This window comes from Microtus ochrogaster, chromosome 19 (genome assembly GCF_000317375.1).
Source record: "Microtus ochrogaster isolate Prairie Vole_2 chromosome 19, MicOch1.0, whole genome shotgun sequence".
In the NCBI taxonomy this organism is placed as follows: Eukaryota; Metazoa; Chordata; class Mammalia; order Rodentia; family Cricetidae; genus Microtus; species Microtus ochrogaster.
The window spans coordinates 48,341,394-48,365,945 of NC_022021.1; the positions used below are offsets into that span (position 1 = coordinate 48,341,394).

The 24,552-nt window shown below is 46.8% G+C and overlaps 1 protein-coding gene across 1 annotated transcript in view; it reads right to left on the reverse strand.

The window, feature by feature from the left end:
- Adcy2 (adenylate cyclase 2) overlaps window positions 1-24,552 on the reverse strand; it is a 337,098-nt gene that overhangs the window by 311,576 nt on the left and 970 nt on the right. The window contains exons 2-3 of the mRNA XM_005356692.2: window positions 24,366-24,552; window positions 8,662-8,859 (exon numbers count right to left, since the gene is read on the reverse strand). Of these exons, the coding sequence (XP_005356749.2) occupies window positions 8,662-8,859; window positions 24,366-24,552 (385 nt within the window). The remainder of the gene's footprint in view (window positions 1-8,661; window positions 8,860-24,365) is intronic.

Here is a 24,552-nt window from a genome sequence, read left to right on the forward strand (position 1 = left end):
TCAATGTGGCAACACCAACCCCATCCTGTGGGCAGTGGCCCTGTGCTAAATTAAAAGAGTAAAGGGGAGCACTGCATTGCTCTTCCTGTGCTCTCATATCTTCCCAGCCATAACCAAGCAGCCCGACACTCCTCCACCACAGCTGAGATCTGCTTCAATTGCCATGGCCGCCAGGATGGATGGGTGGTACCCTCCAGCAGGGACCTCCTCCATTACATTGCATCCTGTGTGCAACCAGTCACAGCAGCAATAAAGGGAAGTGATGCCAAGACCCCCCTCCACCTCTTCCAGCATCTTCTGCAGGAGCAATGTCACATCTGCCTTTCTGTATCCACAAAGCTTTCTGGGAGATGGGAGTCAGTTACCAGGTCTACACATAAGACAATGCAAAGCTCCAACCAGAGGAAAAGGAAAGCAGAGTTAGCAGAAGAAACATGGTGAGGCAGGAACACCGACCTGTCTGTTAATGCCTGCTCATCTACAAATGGGAGACTCGGAACTTGCCTGGGAATGAGCTTTAGGTACACAAGACTCTGACGGACAGGATCAACGTCATCAGGAGGCATGTCCTGGTTAGTTACCTTGGATCTACCAGGTTGCCAGGACTGTCTGTGAGACAGGAGTCACAGATCTGAGGTGTGCTCTCTGCTCTTTCCTGTCTGAGTCAGGGGAGGATGGTACTAGTGGCCACAGAGAAAAGGAAGCCTGAAATGCAGAACACTGGAGGAGCTAAGTGGGGTGTTGCTTAGCAACTCTTAATAGGAAATAATTTAACTGGGAAGTTATTTTTTCCTGAGAACTTGCTGCTCCAGCCTGAAGATAAGGATTCATCCCTTTGCTTCCGGCAGCTCCCCTGCGCGTATGCCTGGGTGCCTGGGTGCTTCCACATAGCTCCAACCTGAGAGGAAAGGAGGCCTGCTTATATGAATTCTAACAAAGTGAACAAGAACTTCAGCTTCAGTCTAAGGACAAGGGATGCCCAAATAGCATTGCTCCTTACTACACACAGGAGAGGCACACAGTGCGCACACTCCATGGGCACGTGGACTTCCTCTGCCTGTCAGGTCCCATCTCTCTTACAGAATGTGGAAGAAACAATCTCTAAATGAAAACTTCAGCTGGTGACTCAGAGCTGGATCAGTCTAAGGTTCTGGCATCTCAGAAGAACCCCCCCACATGTTGAGTTTCTGAATCTCTAACACAGAAGTGGTCCAGAGAAAACAACCCAGAGTTGCTAAAGGTGTTCCTTCCATGTTAAACAGTAAGCTTGGGTACAAGTGGCAATGGGGGTGCAAAGTCAGCTGTGCTGCTACCGGGATGCCAGATGTAAACAAATACCTTTTCTCTTCCTGCTGTTTCACTTTACACAATTTGCTTAACCTCTCTGGAAGCCAATTTTCCCATCAGACGAATACAAGCAGCGATAGTACTGACTGCACGAGCCTGTGCTAATAAAGTCAGGTGTGTGAGCTCGGCGCCTGGTGTTGGGAGGAGCCTGGGAGTGCAGCCCAGCAGTCATGTGGTTGAGTTTAGTAGACGGTTATGTCCTTTGTACATTCATTCAGTCATTACTGTAACTGCCTGCAGTCTGATGAGTGTGTGTGTGTGTGTGTGTGTGTGTGTGCACGTGAGCGTGCGTGTGTATGTGAGTGTGTGCCTGTGTGTGTGGTCCCAGGTCATACAGTCTTTAAAATACACTTTGGAGCTGGTCATTTAGCTTTGATGGTGAGGGTGCAGTATTAGCAAAATGTACTTTGGGTGCTGGGTGATGGCTCAGAGGTTCTGAGTTCTGATGGCCAGCACGCACAGGAAGTAACACACATCTGTAAATCCTAGCACTCCTATGAAACGAGAGGATAAGAGATGAAACTCTCTGGGAGCTCAGGGGAGAGCCAGCCCTGTAAGGTTCTGACTCAAACATGGTGGAAGGGGAAGACCCATACCTACGTGTGAATTCTGACTTCCACCTGTACTCTGTGGCAATGCATATCATCATTCATTCATGAATATTCATAGAATATACACATCATACACGCTCTGAAAACAAAAGACAAAGTAAAATGCACATCAGACATGGGGTGGGGGTTGAGTATCATGAAAGAACAGACAGAGACGGATCGGTACAGCCTGCCTAATGACCTTACCCCACTTAACTAACATGCCGATCTCCAAGGCCAACCCAATGTTCCTCTAAAAAAAAATCTCCAACCGGAGAAGGGGGAGGCTGAGGACACAAACCGAAGCAGCTACCCAGTGGCACAAGGTCTGTGAAAGCCCGGCGAGGGGATGGCAGGTATCGGTGCAAGGCCAGGATAATTTCCCCACATGCTGTTTGGGACCCAACAGGAGGGGGAATTCAGAAATGCTGCCTCCACTCTAAACAGCTAGTGCTGTGTGGGATCCCAAAATAACTGTGCAGCAGGCTTAGTCTACCCAGTATGCGTCCTTAAAATTCGTATCCCAGCAGAGGGGGCCTCGCCACTGAAAAGCCAACTCCTTCATCTTTGTTTTTAGATAAAAACTACTTTTAAATGTTTTTCACATCTGTGCTTTGTGCAAATCCAAAACGCTTGCATGAGACATCGCCAGGGCTCACGGAGAAGGGCTTCCTGGGCAGCCCAGGAAGGGCTCTGAAGGGAAGGCTTTCTCCTGTCATCCTCAAGCAAAATGATCTGCCAGTGGGATCTGACAGCAGGCCAATGCTGCAGGCAGGGGACACGAGCTGATTCTGTGCCACTTCCAAGGCCACAGAAGGCTTCTACTCTCTCCCGCTTACCAACTTTCAATGAGACGTCTGCCACTTATCTACCGTTTTGTAGCGTTATTTTTGTTTTTGTGTGTTTGTTTTCTTTTTCTGTTGTTCCTTTGTTTGCTTTGGTTTTTCCTAACCCATGCCACAGTTCCAGGCTTCTTACTTCAGAGACGAGGACAACACACCTAAGCCACCAAGCACAACTCAGATAGTACGGCTCTTGGAGACAGCAATCCCAGAAACATGGACCAGCACCCACCACAGAGAAAGCACTGCTGTTTTCTATGAGTTCTTGCCCGTCAAGGTCTACCTCTCCTGGTATGAGTGTGCTTCTGCAATTCTCAACAGGGGGTTCATCTCGACGTCATCAGTTGGCCTTCAAGGAACCTCCGCGGGGGACTGACTCTTGGACACTGTAGTTCCCCAGCTCCCAACACTTGCCCTCCAGCAAGGACTTCGGGTGAAATGAGGATCCCCTGGTGGAGACTGATGCTCCTCTCTGCGATGTGCTGGGTAAAGGAGAGGCATCCGTGCACTTTTCTACTGAGTTCTTCAAAACAAAATGTGCCCCATTTGTGTCAGGACAGAAAGCAAGCTTCAGATCTTCCTGTGCTGACTTCAGGTTTCATAAGGCCTCCAGTTCTTTTAATCCGGCGATGACAGGCGAGCATGGCCTGATGGCCGCGCTGTCAGTGGGGAGGTGGCCGTTCCCCCAGAAGCATTCATAGAGTGTGGGGTGAACAGCAAGGACTCCCGTGTGGAATGCAGATAGAATGCTACAGGGCATCTCCACAGCTCTACTCAGAGCTTCTAGAACATCAGAAACACCACTGTGAGACTCTTGGCCTTTCCCAAACAGCTACATGAAGCAAATGTAAATCAGAGCCAATCACTGCAGGGTGAAATATCTTCCAGATAAGGTTGGCATGAGTTAAACCAAAACAGCATCGGAAAAGCCCACACACATCAATGGCCAATGTCTTGAAGCCCCCCCCCCAGACCTTCCACTCCCCCCACAGTTATTCTTTTGAAGCTATATGATGGAGGGACAACATTACCCCAAGCCTCCCACCCTTTGACAGGCACTTACTATCCCAGAGTTGCACAGATCCCCCATCTTTACCCAGCCAGAGTGGTGGGGTAACGATGTGGACACCTGCCCACATGCTGAGGTAGCACACTCCTCAGACTCCATTTCCTTGATGTCTGTGGACTGGATCACTCTTTTGGTGGGGCTCTCTTCGTCATTGGAGAGTGCTTACCATACCCCTGGCTTCTGCCCACTACTGGACCATCACACTTGCTAGGATTGCTGAGAACTGGTCTCTGAAGTTGGCTCTCTTGTGAGCAAACCTCTTCCCCTAACCTGCATCTTAGCCTGAGCCAGATGCCTTCACCAGCCACCTCCACCCTAGCAGAGCAGGGCATGACTGTGCATACTGTGTGAGAAGAGGAGTAAGCTAGGTAAGGACCTGGTCGAGTCTACGTCATCCACGTGCTGGCCATCCTCACCCCTGCCCTGCACTGGAAAGGCTAGGGACTGTGTGCTGTACGCAAGCTGCTGTACGGTGAAGATGAGACCTGGCCTCACCCTCTCAGCTACTGGGAGGTGAGCTGCGTCCTTAGGATGCACTGACTCTACAGTGTCTTTGTGGACCCGGGCTTTGTCCATAAGAAGAGAACAAGGTGACGTATGACAGACTGAGGGTTACGTAGGATCAGTGACCCCTTGTAGAAATTAGAAATGACAAAGTCAACCTGGTCTCTAGAAGGCTATCAACTGGCACTTGGCTCACTAGGCTGTGTACAACCCAGTGAGCCCCCAAACAACTCTCCACACCTTCTCAGCAAACAGTTCCATCCGCCACTGCCATGTTACTGCTACTGAGGCCCCCGACCCCAGGGGAAGGAGAAAGGAGCTACACTGGGGCTTTCCTCTGACTGAGGTCTCTAGGCATCATTCCCATGAGGACCCAGGAGCAAGAGGGGCAACGTCTTCTAGAGAACTCGCCCATGGGAAAGTCTTCTCAATATTAGCTTCTCCACCCTTGGCGGGGGGGGCATGCTAGTCTAAAGAGCAAGGGTGCACTTTCTGAAGCAGGGTAAACTCACCGACACATTTTCAGATGGCCAGTGTTTGGGGAGGAGCCCACATCTACGGCACTTCGAGCCAAGAACACCACAGGATAAACTTGGACAATATAAGACCAACATGCTTTCACTGTGAATCTCCATCCCAACGGCAAGTGTCAAGAGGATCCAGGAGAGTTGGGAAGGCCTTCCACTTTCTGTGGAGGACTAGAACTTGAAGCCTCTGCTCTAGCGTGGGAGCAAGCAGAACCACAGCACAAGATACGCCCCTTGACAGCCGTGACAGCTACAACCATAGATCCCAGCCATGGGTCTCTCCTGAGCACACAGTCCACAGTGAGAGGAAGGACCAGGCACAGATCTGTCTGCAGAAACACGCCCAGCTTGGGGCTGGACGCACAACCCATGGGATCAACACAAGTTATCTGAGCCTTCAGACGTGAATACTTCTTCCGGGGCCCCAAAGCTAGAAAAGGACAGCTATAAAGCAGTTAAGGTCATGTGAAGATATTTTGAAAAATCTATGCAATGACAGGCTAGGAAACAAAAATGCCAGGGTACATGAGGAAGGTTTACATCAACCACCCAGCTCCCGAGAGAAATCAGTCATAAGCGAGCTGGTGCAGGGTGATGATGAAACAAGCAGGTTTGAGATTTCTCCAGGGGCTGTTTCAAAGGACTGATGGAAAGCGAGGTAAAATCTCACATGCTATATCGAAGGTAGGTAAAAGCAGGGCAAGTGGATGTAAGTGACAGCAAACCCGGAGATCACAAAGTGGTGCTCAGCTGCCCATTAACTAAGAAGCCTGTCTCTTCAGCCCTGCCTATCTCCCTAGGGGGAAGACAGCAGGCTGGGAGTCAGTCCCCCTGCCCAGCACGCAAAGCCACCAGGAAAGAGAGCTACTACGAAGTGGGTAATCCAAGGAGAATGTCAGAGGTGACTGGCGGAGTGTGGCACAGAGATGGGGAAGGCCGCTCGCTGAAGAACTTCCTGACAGATGGGAGACTCCTTCCTGATTAAATACTTCTGTTATTAGGAATAATCACAAAGCTACTCATGAATCCGAGGTGTCTTAGGAAGAGACGGGTCTGATACCACCGGCGGGCTCTGATTACCCCTTATGGTGCATGTCCCAGCTAAGAAATGAGTGTGCTGTGTAAGAGTGAGTGAATCAAGGATTTGAAAGGGAAAATGGCAATTCTTGTCAGCAGCAGACGACAACACTGTGTATATAAATAAACCGAAACCCCAAGGCAAAGAAGCAGCAGAAGCTCTGCTGAGACTGCTGTGTGCAGAACAGAAAAAAGAAAAAGAACCAGCATCTCATCAACACTAACAATTAGGTAGAGTAACTTTTAAAAGTCTGAGTAACCCATTTTACTTTATTTTACTGGCATGTAATTTTTCTCCCTTCCCTTTTCTCCCTCCGAACCCTCCTATATTCCCTTCCTTGCTCTTTTTCAAATTCATGGCCTCTGTTTTCATTACTTGCAGTTACATGCATGTGTATAGACATATATATCCCTAATATATAATATATAATAATATAATAATGACCCGCTCAGTCTGTAAAGTGTTAGTTGCATGTATGTGATGAGCTGAGCAAGGACAACAACAGACATGCCAAAATGGTCAGGGGAAAGGTAATTTCAAAACTCCTTTTATAAAACAACAAAAACAAAAATTTGCTAATTTTATGAAGAAGGAAAAGTCCTAGAAGCGTATAAAAAAAGATCATCAGACTTTTGGAGCGACACCACCATTTCAGACAGGGAAGGGTCTACCAAAATCTCCCAGTGTTCTTTTTTTTATTTAATGTCCTCCCCCATTAAATTCTTAAGCTTTAAATCTCACGCAAAGCAAAATGCCAATAATCTAATAAACTATAACGCCAGACACCAGTTGCATTTTCCACTGACTATGACAAACTGATTCTGATGCTTGTACTGAAATGAAAAAGACGGTGAGTAACTTGCCCTTCTAGAAAGAACGCTTCCAATGCAGTGGTCCCACTTCTTAAAGAACGCCCAGGAGAGACTAGGAGCACACCATCGAGCACCTAGGTGTCACTGTCGGCCCTCAAGCTGACATTAGCTGAGGACTAGCATGAAGACGGGTGGTCTGGCGCACCTGGTCTCAGGTACGCAGTGGAGGACAAGGAGGTCGCCTGGTAGGACACAGAGGGGGACACCAAGTCCTCTAAGTAGCACGAGGGCGATCGATGAAGAGGAGGAGGTGAAGTCACCCACTGTTTCTAGTGTCCACTACGACTGTGTCATTTTAGAGCAAGACAAACTTGAAGTCACTCTGCCCTGCCTTACTTCTGCAGCAGAAAGTGCCACCAAGGACAGTGACAATTTGGTGTTGGTCACATGAGCATAGACTGGCAGGTCCCTAGCATGCCTGACTTGGGGCTCAGTCAGGTCACGCTACGAATCCTCTGTCCAGTGTACATGTTCCGCCCATTCCCATCGGGTCGCCACCAGCCTCTGCTGCTCTTTTTCTCTCGTCCCCAGTCCTGTCTGTAGATCCTGCTCCTCCATGCCCTGTGAGGATCCTCTGGGTTGCTGAATCTCTCATTGCTTGGGTTTTAATTTACGAAAGCTAAGCTGGCATCTTGTCTAACTTTCCTCACCCAGACCTTTTCCCTACATGATACATCATTCAACCGAGCCGTCAGGCAGCTGCAAGAGAGGATCCACTCACAAGGCAGGAGCACTGAGTAACATCACAGGCTGGACCATACTGCAAAGACATGACATCACCCAGACTCTCCAATCAAGAGCCCTAGTGGGAACAAAGTGGGCATGCGTTTGCAACGGGAATAGGAAGCAAGCTTACTCACAGGGTATGATTGTGTTGGTAGAAAAGCAGTGTGACTGGAGTCTATCTTTACATACGAGGTCAGTGCAACTGAGGAGGAACGCATGTGTTAGCCAGTCTTGGAGAGGCAGGGCACACTAAATGATGGGACTAAACTCTAGACTACACCAAGCTGTGGCTCCATTATCCAAACAAAAGGCCAGTGCTGCTGCCAGCAGGATTGATGGATTCCAACTGCTCCCCATGACCTACTAAGCACCTCTACATAGATATTTCAAAGGACTTTCTCCTCTGTGTCTGGCTTATTTCACTTTCAACTGGACAGGAAGAATGAGATTTGGTGATTTATTGCTCAGTATGCTGACTTCAGTCGATAATAATAGATTAGATATTTCAAAATTGCTAAAAGGAGCCAGGCGTGGTAGTGCAAGCCTTTTATCACCAAACTTGGAGTCAGAGGCAGAGGGATCTGTGAATTTGAGGCTATCCTGGTCCATGTAGCAAGTTCTAAGCCAACTATGGCTACATAGTGAGGCCCTATCTCAAAAAAGGTTGTTAAGGCTAGGCAGTGGTGACACACGCCTTTTATCCCAGCACTGGGGGACAGAGACAAGAGGATCTCCGAGTTCAAGATCGGCCTGGTCTACAAAGTTCCAGGACAGGTGCTCAAGTACACAGAGAAACCCTGTGCCAAAAAAAACTATAAAAGGGTTATAAAGAGTAGATTTTAAACATTCTCATTTCAAAAAGAGTAATTCAGCCAGGTGTTTGATATCTTGGTCACCCGACTCTATCACCTTACACACCACATATAACTCCAAGTGTCACATTACAATCCATAATATACAACTATTGTTTGTCAATTACAAGATAGACGTATTTTTCAACCTTCCTCAGTCATGCCTTTGAGAGCCTAAGACGAAGGCTGCATGACCATGGAAGGCTTGAATCCAGGCACAGAGACGGAATCCACAGACATATGCCAAGTCTTTACCTGGTCCCAGGCAGACACGGTGCCTCCAAAGCACATGAACAGGTAACCCATGGCAACCAGACATATCCAGATCACCATCGAGAACACACGAAGCAGCTTCTTGAACACAGACTCGATGCAGACAAGGATGAATATGGCAAAGAAAATTGCCAGGGCAGTGGGAACCGTTATTAAAAACGCCACGTGGTCTTCCACTTCCTGGGGAGAGAAACAGAAAAGAAGTGAGAAGCTACCGTGAGGAAACAAAGTGACAGAGACTTATGAGGAAACATCACCAACGACAATCAGGACCAAACCGTGTGGGGCTGAGAACCATTTCAAAGTTTCAAAAAGTTTCCAAGTTTTATATTGAATAACCATGGTTTTCAAAACAGATCATGCAATAGGGGCTACTTAAAGAAGATGAAACAACCAGACACTCACACTTACATTTTCCAGAAAAAATGGAGAAATATATTTTATGCAGAAGTGACTTCAAGAAAAGAAAATGAATGTAAGAACCCATTAACGCCCGGAGAAATTAAGGCCATCAGCTTCACTGCCTGAATTAGAGGATCATAAATACCATGGGCTCAGGAAATTAAGCCACCAAATGGATTTGAAATGTTTTATTTTTTTTTTAAAATGAAACACATTTGGACTACTTCCATGTCTACAACGATTAGCTTTTATTTTAATTCATGCCAATTATTGCCCTAAAGGGATCACAGGTTACTAATGAAGGAACAGAGAGTGTTAAATATAGAAGTCTGTGGACGGGGAGAACGTAAGAGAGTGCCCACAGCTGCCGCGACTGCCTCCCCCTCTCGGTCCCACTAGGGGGAAAGGAAGTGCCCATTCACCTATTACCGTTTATCTATTATTAGCTTCTACCCGGTACCACTTTCCAAATTCATGTTTATATACCAGTACTTATTTTGTTTCCATTTCTTTCCTCTACTTTTTTTTTTTCAAAACAGGCTTTCTCTGTGTAGCTCTGGTTGTCACTCTGTAGACCAGGCTGGTGTCAAACTCACAGAGATCTGCCCGCCTCTGCCTCCCTGGGTGAGTGCTGGGATTAAAGGCATGCGCCACCACCACTTGGTTTCCCTCTCTCTCTCTCTCTCTCTCTCTCTCTCTCTCTCTCTCTCTCTCTCTCTCTCTCTCTCTCTCTCTCTCTCTCTCTCTCTCTCTCTGTCATTTGTATACAAGATCAGTACTGTACCATAGACATCATGTTTCCTTCAATTATACCTGAAAGGATTAAGATTGGCCACCTTGCACTGGAGTCCTGCTATGAGTAACACTCACTAAGGGGACAGAATATAAATGTCTTTAACCCTCACCCAAGGGTCTACAAATACAAACACATGAAATGGAGGTTCAGTCAAAACTCTCCACATGGCCAGGGCCGTAAGGAGTCCGGTGAAGTTTTAAAAACACAAAAGGAACAGTAAAGTGAGGTCTTCTGCGGCCTGAGGATGCCTAAGGTGATGTGGGGCACACAGCCTTGCTGTCCCGTCAGCAGCTTCCCACCTCCATTTCATGTAGAGAGCAGGAGATCAGGAGTCCAGCCCAAGGATCCACTGCAGGTATGCGCCATGGGGGCTCAGCCCTCTTGCGGAAGTTAAAAGGTGTGTCTTTGGACAGGCCAGAAGAACCAGTGTTTCAAGAACTGACAAAAACTAGCTAAACCGTGAGATGATCTTACCCTCTGGCCCACAATCATCTCTCCGCCCACAATCAAGTCAAAGTTACTGCTTTTATTACTCTCAGACACCATGACAGTCCCTGCAAAGGGCGATGAACAACCTGTGGGCTATGAGAGCCAGGCCCTCGGATATTAAACACTAACATGCTCAGGACCTGAAGGTACCCTCCTGGGATATGACAGCTTCACACATGGGACCATGAAAACTAACTTTATCTCAACCCTCTCACAACAGACTTAACTGAACTGGTGAAGAACAACTAACCACACAACAGCCCGAAGGCTATTTTTCCAGAACTAGCTTCCGTTTCTTTCCCGAATGCAGTGAAGGGGCAGTATTCACCTCACTGACTCGCACGTGCAGAGCTGGAAGATGAAGACCAGGAGCTGTGGAAACTGATGACAGAGCAGTACCCCTTCAGGCCAGAATAGGGGTCCGCAGGAGCTTTCCCAACCACTCCTGGGGAGTCTTCTGCCACCCTACTTGGCTATAATACTATGCTACTGCATAAAACGTAAGCATTAAGTCTCTATATTCTCTCGCTTTTTATTGCTTGTTTTCAGGGTCTGAACACTAGATGTAACTTGCTTTCGGTGGCCAAGTAGCTGGGTTGCACAATCCGTTAGCGCTCCACACGATGTTTTAATGTCTTTTAAAATTATAAAGAAGGCAGTTTTCTCATTTTTCCTAGTTCTTTGAGACTTCTGTACAGTGCACATTGTTCATGTTCAGCCCCACCCCAATTCTCGCCAGTACCACCCCCTTTCTTTCAACACCCAACTCTGCATCCATTTTTTTTTGCTCCATCATGTACAGTTTATTCTGGACACGTACTACTGGATATGTGGCCTTCACTGGAGGGAGGTCAACCCACCAGGGACCACACCCTTAAACAAAACTGACTCTTCCTCTCCCAGAAGCCATCAACTGCCAAATAGCTCATTAGCTCAGGTTAGGATTTGGTGCTCACCTCTCCTCTTCGTGCTAGAACTTACCTGATCTGCGCCCAGGCAGGCCACACGCGTGCTGGCACGGCTGTTAATTTGTGTGCGCAATCACTCTACTGTGTCCAGAAAAAAATAGCATTTCTTTGTGATCATCTACTGCCTATGGCTCTTGTCCCCTTCCTTCCGCCATGATCCTTGAGTCTTGGGTGGGGGAGAATTATACAGATGTTCCATTCAGAGGTGTAAAATGTGTGTGTGTGTGTGTCTTCAGAGCTAATGAGTATCACTCAGTGCACACTTCATTTTTTACGGAGACGGGCCCCTGAGCCACGGTGGGATGCTGGTGGCGGAGTATACTTTTGCTCACTAGCTGGACTACCAGGAACATTGTGCACACTAGCAGACAGCCACACCTTTGCACAGAGAGGCCTGCCTGGTAGGGAGTTGAGGCCCCACACGGTCAGCAGTACTGGGTAGTCAGCTGCTGCTCATGGAGCTGGGGACATGACTCTTGGCCAAGCCTGGACCCACTGAAAAACAGGAAGAGGACAGCCGTCCACTTCTGCATCTGCTGACTAACACCAGCTCCGAGTGAGGTTTGAAGGAGACTTCTCCACAAAATAGAACCCTTTATACTGTGTCCAGGAAGACAGAGAGGAGCATTCACTAGAGTATGTAAAAGCTTAGAAACTGTATTCTTCCCCGGGTCTCGCCCAGTGCATCATGCATTTTTCTTAAGGTTAAGTAAATGAAGTCAAGGAATTCCCTCAGACTGAAATTGCACGGCTCCCTTTGCCCACACCATTCCCAATGGATGACAAGGAAGCCATGGAGTTGCCCCCGTGGCTATGTTCTATGCAAGATGAGATTCTAAACTCTGCAACAGAAGAGAACCAGTCGCTTCTAATGCAGAAATGAAAACATCAGAGCATTGTCTACCTAAATTATTTTTATATTTCACTACCTCTCCTCCTTTAGCGTAAAAGTTACCACACACCCCAAATGAAATAAAATGTACTAAATTAAATGCCTTTAGCAGTACTAAAATACCCTCTAAAAGGTAAAGAGAGGGGGGATTTAACATACAGAAAATGGGGTGTACTAAAATGTCTCCCACAAAGGAAACTTTCCATGAAGGTATTATCTATAATAATAATGGGCTCCTATCACTCTCTCTGAAAATTCTGTCCTTCATTTCTGATGCATTTTCTAGCAATCGGGTACGGGTTCTAATTGCTAGGACTATTAAACACCCGTCACTTTTATTCATTGTGTCTCTCCGAGGCCACGCTGCAGAGCAGCAGTTTATCCGCTCCCATCATTTGTCTTCCAGGTGCACTGTCTTTTTCCTTCCTGTAAAAAGTGCTGCTTTTGCACCGAGATGGCAACAGACGCCCTAATGTATAGCAATACTGCTCTATTAAAAATACTCCCTGAAGTGCTTTGAAGCCATCCTCACAGCAGAAATGCATTTGCATTGTCTCCTGCAATGTAAGCGGCTGAGCGGCCCAGTCACCTTCATCGCCGCACCCTGCTGCAGACTCCGTGGCTCTGGGTGTTCAGCACAACGCGGCAGCACCCGAGTGAGGGCGAGAACCTGCGCCTAGTTAGGCTCTCCGTCTGATAGAGGCGCGAGTCTGGAGACACCTGTTGGCGTGTGCGTATGTAATAGGAAAAAAAAAAAAACTTCTGCTCCTATCTATAGTTATATTTTAACTCAGAATACAAAATGAATATGTAATTGTGACCATCTTAAATATATATAAAGCTAATGACCCTCAAAGAGTATAAGGCAAAAAATGGACTAAAGATAAAAGTAAATGAGTCTCCTCAGAACAGAAGGCTCAAGGACCTCCCTCAAGCTACCAACGGAGCAAGCAAACAAGACGAAAGCAAAATCCAGCAAGCGACATAAGCAGCAAACTTAAGAGGGGAGCTTGACTTAATTAAAAGATCAAGGGAGGACAGCATTCTTTTCCAGTGCTCGTGGACGTTCAGAGCAACTCCACACTGCGCAGGGAGCTGGTCAATGGTAGAGCACGGGCCTCGCTGGTGCAATGCCCTGGATCCAATCACAAGCACACAGAGTCATGATGCATCAGGCAACTTGCTGAAAATATAAAAACTGTGAAGTATTCCTATAGACCCATGTTCTTTGATCACAGTAGGATGCAAATTAGAAACGCATGCAAAAGCACATATGAAGCACATTAAAGCTCACCTCACGTGTGCAGGTCAACAATGAAATACCCTTTGATTGAAGAAAAAAACCCTAAACTGAATTGAAAGACTATGGAAGTGGTCTATCAGCGGCATGGCAAGCAGTGACAGCGCCAGGGAGGATGACAGAGAAGCCCTAAAGCTGGGGTGGTTTGTTACGGTATGGGTTTGGTGTTGCAGGGAATCACACTTCCCAGAATCTCTGGAATTCTATGGTTCTTTGTTAGAGCTAAGCCGAAGAGGAATCTGGGAGGCGAAAATGTATCCATGAATCCTCACCAAATATTTTTAGCTGGAGTACCTGTGGGTGGATAGTGTTTCCCAATGGCTGGTGCTGATCTTTACATTCATCTCATTGGGAGCTCTTTCTTTGTCTCTAACGGTGGCTCCTGGGTAATTGTTAAAACCTGATAAAAAAAATTATTCTCCTTTTGAGAAGCAGTTGCTAGGGAAGTAAACCAACAGCCACTGGGCGTGACAGCGTTACCATGCAATCTGAGATGCCCACGACCACAAAATGTTGTCTGTCACACAATCTTTGGCTGAAGATGACCGAGTAAGGGTGGGTCAGGGTTAAGGTACAACTGAAAGGGTGAGCCCGGGGGGCTGGGAAGATGGCTCAGGTGAAGAGCATTGGTTACTCTTCCCTCGGAACTGGGTTCAATTCCCACCACACACGGTGGCTCACAACAATCTGTAACTCGAATTCCAGGGAATCCAGCACCTTCTTCTGGCCTCTGGAGGCGCCAGGCAAACACACATGATATGCAGACATACATACAGACAACACACACAGACACACACAAATCACTTTTTTTTTTTACAGAGTATATTACTAGTAAACCCTTTCAGTTGGATTGTTCTCACAGTGCAGTGGTGGGTGGGTGGTATTAACGTGGCTGTTTTCTGTATATGAAGCGTTGCTAAAGAATCGACAATATGATTTTTCAGCCTACAGACATTCAGACCAAGAGAAGTAAAACCAGACACAGGGAATGACTTCCCACACTTCCTTTGGGCACATGAATGCCCTTTGCTGAATACACTGGATTCTGAATCTGATGCTGTCAATGGGTGGAATTTTCCTGGGGAGGCGGCTGCTATCTTTTTGAAGGAACATACTAAATATGAGGGTTCGGGTAGGTCGGCTATGTTAGCAATTAGAGTTGCCAATAATTCCACATTGCCTCTGCTGTGGTTTTGTCATGAGACCTGGCACAAAAATTCCCTTCCTTGATGGTACACACTTACAGTCCCAACACTTGGGAGGGATTAGTCTAATTTCAATACATAGTAATCTTGAGGCCAAGATTACTGCCTCAAAATTAATTTATTAATTACAAGAAACTTTAACCAGTTGTTCTCACTTCCTTTCCATTGCTATGGTAAAATACCCTGGGCAAAAGCAACTTAGAGGAGAAGGGGTCTGTTTGGCTCAACATGGCAGCTCATCCATCACAGCCGTGAGACAGCTGGTCAGATCACGAGCGTTCAATTGTAGAGTGACAGTGGACACACACGTAATTCTTACTAACTCTCCGCCCTTCTCTAAGAGTGCACAGTCCAGGACCCAAACTCAGGGGATGATGCTGCCCACAGTGGACTAGGTATGCTCAGTTAAAGTGGTCAAGACAGCCACACACAGACACGCCCACAGGCCAGCCTGAACTGGACGTCCTTCATGGACATAGTCTTCCCAGGTAATTCTAAATTGGGCAAAGTTGACATGAAAACCAATGGTGAAACAAGAAAGCTTAACCCTCGGTACAGGACGGTCTCAAACAGAACACCCAGAACTGTGGGATTGTAAACACATGGGAGGTATGTGAAGAAAAACTAGAGTTCACCAGTAAAAGTTGATTTGCTACCAGAAGGACAATGTGTCTATGGGTCTGCACCTTACGGTGCACATAGGTAGATCTGCTTCTCGGCTTCAGTTATGCCCCCAAGAACCCCGCCATAAACGAAAATATGGTAAGCTTAAAACGTATTCAGAATATCTAAGCTAGTAAGCAGCTCAGCTCAGCACCGAGGTTCTGAGCCTCAGAGGCTTTTCTTCCTGATAGTCTAACAAAGAATGGGGCTTGCCACTGTTGCCCAGCACTGTTGCCACTGTTGCAAGAGAGGACTGGGCTGCACGGCTCTAAAGTAAGGAACTGGCTGAGTCAAATATGCAGGCACAGTGTCTACTGAGCGGATATCGTTTTCACACTATTCCTAATTTGAAAAGTCTTACATTGAAGAATCATTAGACCAGGGACTGGCTGTAAATGCACAATGTGTATGTACGTACGTGTGCGTGATAAAGTGGACAAAAATGGAAGCTTAAAGAAGACAAGTACAATTCCACGTGACGCTTACACTTGGAGGGAGACGGGGAATGAGATGGAGCACACACACAGAAATAAATCTCTGGGCAGATGTAGCCCATCCTGGATTAGTGGCTGTTTATTTTCATATGAGTAAGCCAGTAATCCAGATGTAAATCAAGGAGGACTGTGCTCGAGAAGGGAAGATTAATCAAGCTAATCGAATGATTAATCCCACTCTGCACCTACTCCCAATTCCAAAGTGCACGGCGGTTATGTCTGAATTAACTGCTGCCTATCATGGGGACTGATTAACCGTGAGGCTCATCCTGTGTCTGAGCTAGGTCCACATCCCATCATCCATGCCATCGGTACTCAGCTGATCACATCAGTGAGTTCGTGGTTTCCGTAGCTCTTAATGGTTCTACTAACAGACCAGCCTAAAATTTTCTTTCATTTTAAATGTTTATAGGAAACTATTATCTTGGGATCTTAAATGCTGCACCTTATTCTTTTGAAATAACACAGGAAACTAAAACACACACTGTACACATTAGCATACATGTGCCATACATGGCAATCAGGTCTCTGGTGCCTTTGAGCCCGATCTTGTAGCTGCGACATCAAACCCTGACAGGAATGAAGGACAGTGAAGGGTGTAAACAGAAAGCTTCATCCATGCTTGCCCACTAACTTCTCTACAAGAGCCTTCGGGAGGCAGAAGCAGGCAGATCTCTGTGAGTTCAAAGCCAGCCTGGTCTACAGGTCTACACTGTTAGGACACCCAGAGCTGCATGGTAAGAGCCTGTCTCAACAACAACAAAAAACAAACAAACAAAGGATCTTTGTGTCTGTATTCCTGCGTGTTTCAACTCTAAGACAGTGTTCACTCCATATATCTCAATGTCTCTAATGATTTTAATCACTAGCTTTTTGACTGGGTTGAAACAGAGTTTGTCTTAAGGCTCTCTAATGATCAAGACTATGATCAATCTCTCTCTCTCTCTCTCTCTCTCTCTCTCTCTCTCTCTCTCTCTCTGTATGTATGTATGTGTGTGTGTAAGTTTGTGTGCATGCATATGTGCATGCATGGATGCGTGTGTGTAAGTTTGTGTGCATGCATACGTGCATGCATGGATGCGTGTGTGTAAGTTTGTGTGCATGCATACGTGCATGCATGGATGGGTGTGTGTAAGTTTGTGTGCATGCATATGTGCATGCATGTATGCATGTATGCATCCTGTCTCTTCTTTCTCTCCCGTGCACCTTCCTTCTCCTTCAGCACAGTCACCCTAGAGTTCTGGGCAACGCTGAGACCTAGCTGCTCAGTCATCTCATAGTGGGTTTTCTAGGTTCCTGAAATTTGTTCCTGTGTCCACCATCCTCACCAGATTCTGGGTCTGGAAAGAAAAGAGTGGAGCAAAGAAAAACTTAGGGGAATAAAAGGGTAGGGAGGTAGAAAAGCACAAAAAGGAATTTTTGTAACATGTCAACGAGGCCGCTCCAAGGCACTTATTCCTCCTGGCCTCCCGTACCTTCTGTGGGCTTTTGTTGTGCCCTTACACAAAGGGGGCATTGATTTAGCACAAGACTAATTTTGTCAAAGGAAACAAACACACGAGGTGACTCACTAATGCTTCTCTCTCTCCCAAGTGCACCTGGGATTTGCCAACCAGGTATGTTTGTATATTTCTTAGTCTAATACCGTGTTATCACAGGGTAAACATTCCTTTATTACTCTTGGTAATTTTATTTAAAATTGCTCAAAGGTAAGCACTGAGAAGTATAGAAGATGATAGGAATGTCAAGTTCAGAAGAATTTCTGTGCTGGGGAAGGCTAAACTTTTGTCAAAATGTGACTTGTCATTAAAGTATCCACACTTCCTCCTTAAAAAATCAGCTATATGTATATTTATCATATAAATGGAAGCATATCCCTGGCCTTTCACATCCTACTCTACAAATTCCTCCCGCCAGCAGCCTTTAAATTACCCACCCTTTGGGGCATGGTCCCTTATACTATTTATGCTGATGTAAAGCATGCATCCAGTCTCTTTTCTGTCTGTGGGTTTCGGTTGCTGTTCCCCGTTCCAGCAGAGGATTGTGATCTGTGAGTCTACCCCCAAATAAATAACTTTTTATTAAACTCAATTCTGAGCTAGTGTGGGATTTCTTTTTTAGCGTCCTTCTTCAACATCCAGCATTTAAAAATTCCAGTATTCATCCTGAAATACGTCCGCGAACACAAGCATTTGACAAGGAGCTCCTCCTGTGGTATAGAAGCAATACTGACAAGGACACATTTGCTTTAGGCATACTTAAGTCTTGTCTTGTCCTACCTGCTCAGGGGATTTATTCATTTTACTTTACAGAAGTAATGGAGGAACGAACAGACGGTTTAACTGGAAAGGGTCATCTACTGACACTGAGGACCGAATACAGGTGGACCAGCAAGGCTTTGCTTTCCACCGGTGGCCACAGGTAGGAAACGCAGCCGTGGGGAGGCTGTTGCCGGTCAGCGCTGTGTCAGACACAGAGGACGGTGACTTCCTTCTCCATAGAGCTCACAATGAGTGGAGAGAAAACACTGCCGATAGATAGACCTATCTGAGCTTCTCCGGCAATGTGAGGGTTAAACTGCTTGGTACAATTCACGAGCATTTCAATCATCAGAAGCAAAAATCAATAAAGGTGAGGTGTTCGGCAAGGGCTGGATTCTCCAGGAACTTGAATGCAAACACACAACAGAGGAAGAAGGGGGAACGAGAGTTAGACAGGCATCTTTGGTTGAGGAGCCAGAGTGAAGTAAAGAGTAACTGATGAGATGGGTTCAGTGTGTTGACATGAGATACTTGAAGTGCACCATTGGGGATGATGCCAACACAGTGGCAGCCTCAGCAGGTGCTCAGGAAGATAAGAAATAGGGCAAGTTAAGTGACTGCCTCGATGCCAACAATCTTTCTAATAGACCAAGATTCTACTAGATTCTGCCTGAACACCTGCCAAAACCAGTGACAAGTCAAACATATGACTGTCACGAAGACCACCACCCGACGCTGTTAACTGAACAATATCTCAGCTCTGTTGTTATTTTTCAATAGAGTCCATGGCTTCCAAATACCAGTAAGAAACCACAGCTCAAAGGAATGGCTCTCACGGTCCAGTCCGCTATGCCAGGACATCCTCAGACAACTGGAATGCCATGGGTGGATTCTCGGCGCAATGGGGCAAATCCTAGGAGGAGTTAGTGTACTGAAAATAATTGAGGCCACCAACCCAAGGAGTAAGTTAGGAGGAAGCATCTCTGTCACCCCTCATCACCGAAAGAGGGGAAGAAGATGCAGCCATTACAGAGTCAAGTCTGAGACTGTTCACAGCAGGTGGGGTGTCTACCAGGGAACTATGAAAGTCAGGGATGGAAATTCCAGACCTGCAATGCTCTCCCACAGCATCGCTTGGGGAAAGCCAAGTGCTCTGGAATCTGAACCCCATCTCTGCACTAATGACTTAGAAGTTCATTTAGCCCTCGGGCACCAGTTTGCTCCTGTTTTGAATAAGTCCTCCCAAGTCAACTACCAGTTGGTCAACAGGACAGCAAAAATGCATCTCCAGGGGATCTTGTGTTGTCAAACAATCCCCCAGCTGCCTGCTGGCCATTTGGATCATCTCCTTCTGAGGCAGGCCCAATTTCATCTGACGTACAAGGGAACCATAATGTGGTAAATAGTCCACCTCAGGTCACAGACATCGGAACACAGAAAGAAAGGAAATCAAAATTCCAAGACAGAGAGATGCTCTTAACCATTTTACACGACTGTCATGCTTTCCCTCATATATCCCAAACATGCACTTTTGTAGCTCAGGCTGGCTTCAAACTTCAAAACATATCTGAGCATGACCTTGAACTCTGGTCCTCCTGCACCTGCCTCTTAAGCACTGAGATGGTTAGGTTGTACAGCCAAATGTAGTTCTCTACTGTCATCTTTAAATCCAGAAGGCAATATCCATGGGATGCTTCCAATTTCAATTTGTGCCTGCATAGTTCTTTATATTGCGACCACATTCCTGCACAAAATTAAGAGTTTTTCTTTGGCCACGGGTAAAATGTAACTGAAATGACTTAGTGACTGGCTGGCTGCAAATTACCAACACCTGCAAAGGAATCATCGCATTGGTGCCTAGAAACGCCTGAAAAGATGGCTCCTTAGTCACCTTTGCTCTGGTGCTTACGAGAAATGCTCCGTTCCATGCTTCTAGAATTCTGGAACTACAAAAAGCACACACTGAAACTCCTGTTCTTTAGAGAGGTGGGGCATTTCCGTCTGTCCTCCCAGACTCCAGCCCTTCTCATAAGTGAGTGAGCCTCCCACCTGCGGCAGGTGCTGAACGAATGGACCCATCAAGACGTGTTCCCCACACAGATGCTTGTGCCTGTTCGTTCTGAAAGACGGACATGCTTTGCTGCAGGCAGATGAAAGACCCTGTCTGATAAATTTTCCTGAAGTGGGAAAAACTTAGGGTTTACTGCTTCTCAAAGCTAGCTCACCACAGCGCAATAAGGTCGGTGGGCCATATGCTCAGCTGCACATGCTACATACGTATAGTTAATAAATGTACATGTTCTTACTTCAGGACATGCTACAAAACCTGCTTTATTAAAATATCTGACTGCTTTCAATTTATGGGACTATAACTTTTCCATTCAAATATTGACTACTCCTAATCATAAATTTTAATCAAAATAAACACGGCCAGAGGCACCTGGTACTTTGACAAGCAAAATCTATGTCAATCTTTTCTAACAATGAAGGAAATTTTTTGAGGAAAGCTGGCAGATCTCAGACATAATAAATGAGAAGATTTTGTTCTGAAAGGAAGTTTTCATACATTCAGTAATGAGAGCCAACTCTAAAGCTCAAAGTGACATGATAATCTTTACAACTTAGTTTGCTCTCATTAGTTCTAAGCTTTCTGTTTCAGGGTCGCCCTGACAACCATCCATGAGGCACTTGGTAGGCACTCAGCAAACCAATGCCGAAAAAAAAAAATCATAAATCAGCTTTTTATTGAAACTTTCCAGAGCGAGCAAAGAAAAAGTGTTTACCGTATCAATAGAAAGTGGAACTACAAACTATCCCATCTTGGGATACTTACTAGCAACTGTGACATCAGTCTTGTTTTAGCCTTTTAGATACAAAACAATCAATTATATAAGGCTGTTAAGTTTCAAGCTAGCATTTGTTTTTCCAAGCTAATGAAAATGCAGCAAAGGTCTGTTTAACACTGTGGTCAGTGTGGCAGAATCCTAGACTGAGCTTAGATGAAAATTAAGTGACATAAAATGTTAACAGTATCAATTAGGATAAAACTGAACCAAGGCATGGGTTGCCACTTTCCCCTTCTTATTTATTTCCATTCATACCTCGATACAAGGTTTCTTGTAGCCCAGACTAGACCGGAACTCACAAAGGAGTGAGAACGACCTTGCATTTCCTGATACTCTTCCTTCTGTCTACTGTGCTGGATTCCAGAAAGGTAACACCACGATGATTCTATATGGCGCGACCCACTGAGTACATCCCTAGTCCCTCTTTAGCCTTCTGAACGGAAATTCAAAACCAATGTACATTAAGGCAAAGGCAAAGAGCAAAAAGCTGTCCATGCACTTCGGGTTCTCCTGTTATGATTGGGTGACCCACATAGACTAGGAGACAGGAGCTGTGTTTAAGAACGCTCCCACCCATTTGTTACTGTAAGAACTTACGAAGGACTAACGGAAATCAAAACCAGGCAGATGTACAGAAATGAAGGAAACTATCCAAGATTTCAGGCAGTTAAATCTAGATCTGATTCACTGTTTCAGCTATTCCAAAGAGTGTGCCAAGGCAGAGAGCGGCAGACCTAAAGCTGCAATGGCAATCCCATCCCCAAGGTGGGATTGGGAGGTCATGGTCTGCTCAATCTGAGACAAGAACGCATCTCTACCTCTGGAAGCGTGGCTCCAACTCAACCCTACCTTAACTGCCTTTGATTATCTGGATGGGTAATTTCCTTTTTGAAAGTGGAGATGCTGGCTACGATTTCTCTAAAAGCAAAGTAGAAATGTCTTTGTGAAGTTGGGTTTCTCAGAGTCTGTCCTCCTCTGACGTGGTCTTGAAGGACAGTGCCCACATCTCTTGGGCATTTCTCCCTTCAGTGAATCCCGAGACAGAGTCCCCACCTGAAGGTAAACTTGGGACCAGATCCAGGCATTCTCCCTGGAACATGCCTGCAGTTTACACTAAAAATTATATAGTAGGCCTGAAGCCAGCCAGGGACACTGGGAAACAGAATCCATTTCATGTCATATGTGGACCTTGGCCTGGGTCACAACCAAGATCTGGAAAACACCCACTCTGATTAAAATGTTTTAAATGAATGAAGACAAGCGTAGACACCATTGGCATATTAAGGAAAAGTAACAATGCCCTTTAAGACGGCATGAGATCCTGCCTCTAGCTGAGGGGCTACTGGCAGCTGATGGCTACTACAAGAAGCAGAGTTGCTTTTCTTTGAGGGGTGGCCACTGCCAGGCTTCCCTGCACTGGTGGGTAACCCCACAGACATGCACATATGGGCAGCATTAAGAACTCAGGATTATTTCTTAAAATGATTTGAAGGAGGGAGGGAGATAAACTCAGAAGAGGTGTGAGTGTAAGGGGGTCAGATATAATTAAATACATCATATATGTCTAGGGAAGTTTCAAAGACTTTTTAAAAAGACAGCATTCCAACATTTAAATGAAGCAAAATAGATTATAGAAAGAACTCTCGAAAGGCCACTAGGAGAAGCAAGCCTCGAGTCTTTCCCCCGTGAATTTCTCACAGGCCCATTCAAAAGCACCTAATTCAAGGAGGGTTAAGTTGGACCATTCTAGCATGGAAAACAAAGTCGTGTGCCTGGGGAACAAGAACTTCACACATGTTTCCCTAGACTAACGGCACTATAAATAGGCTATCACCTGCTCCTCCCCACTTAGGAAGGAACCAGCCAGGAGGATTTGAATTACAGGTTCAGGAGATCCACAAACAGAAACACGGAGGAAGAACACACAGGTTTCCACACAGGTTTCCGAAGGACAACTGTGGCGTTTTCCTGCAGCCAGCAGCAGCCTGAGAATGAGGGAGGTCTTTAGAGACTCTGGGCCAGCGAGCCCGCCCGCCCCACCCCCAAATCTCTCTTAAATTCTTTTTGGTCTTGTAAGTAGCGACAAGAAACAAATTCCCGTTACCTGGCAGGGCTGGGGGCTACCCTCCCCGCACACCTAGGCTGCCAGGATCAAAGGGGCTCCCTGCCTTGCCTGCTGCAGGAGAGGACCAGTGACGTCATGACCTGCCACGTTGGATTTTTCTCTCTTTACCTCACTGAACTTAATCAGAAAACAGGTCCCACACAGGTGGGTGGGGGGCACTGAAAAGATTGAGCCACGATGGAAACTTTTCTCTCGACTCATAATGTGAACACCATATGGCTCAGGGTGTCTAAAACAAATTGCCAAAGACCTAACAGAGTTTCTGTGCCCTTGAGGCAGCATGAGCTGAATCTGCTAGTCTTGCTCAGGGAGACTGATGAACACAGGCACGGACTTGCACCCTGAGCTCGGGAAATAGCGTTCAGTGGAGACGGCCCCTGATCAACCACTGACCACACAACTCGCGGGGCTATCCAGGCCTCCTACACAATCTGCACACACAAATCATGGGCAGGGGGAAAAGTTTGAACCACACTGAAGAGAAGCGGTAAGAGGAAGTTACCTCCATCGACAGATTTCTTCTCAGGGCCCAAAAGAGTCAGCCCAAGATTCCTGACTGAAAATTATGAACCAGGAAAAAAAAAATTGACATCAGCCCCCCCCCCGCCCCCCCCCCGTGATGAAAAGACGCTTTAACCATCTTCAGGGAAGCATGAGCCAGTTGTGCCTTTCTCTGGAAAGGAAAAAGGAGCTAGGGACCCTCCAAATTTTAGCTCACTTGTAGTCTCTGGTAATGAACCATGGGCATCTGTTCAACACTCCATCACTTTCTCTCTGCAGGGCTAAGTACGGGCAGACTCAAAAGCAAAAAAGGACATTATCTGGTTTTCATTTTCGCTGCCGTGAACCGCTTTCCTAAGGCAGCTTATTTTAAGAGTTAAATAATGCCCAGACCCAACTCAAAGAGAGCAGGGGCCTTTCCACGGACCGGGATGGGAGGCAGCAGGCGCGCCAAGAAAGCCTGAGGACCGAGGACCGCCTCTGCTGCGGGCAGCGGCGCCCGGAGAACGCGCAGAGTTGGCCACCGGGAGCGGAGATGCTGAACCCACGCGCCCTGCCCCATTCACCTGGAGCACGCCCTAGCAACTTTATTTTGGGCAAAGCCTTCCAAGGAAACTTTTCCTCTGCCCACAGCCCTCGCCCGAGCCACGCCGGCCTCCGGCAGGACGCCGCGGATGAACAGCAGCCCGGGGAGGGACACGGTCACCAACGAGGTCCCCGCGGAGCCACAGGGAGGCCACTCACCAGCCCGAGCGCGAAGAAGACGGCTAGCAGGGCGAGGCAGGCGCCCATGACGATGAGCAGCAGGAAGACGATGAGCGGGTGCTGCTGGCTCATGCAGTAGTAGGACTCATAGAGCCAGTCCCGGGACCGCTGCAGCCCCTCGCCGCCTCCCGCCGCTGCCGCCGCCGCCGCCTCGGCACGGTCCCGC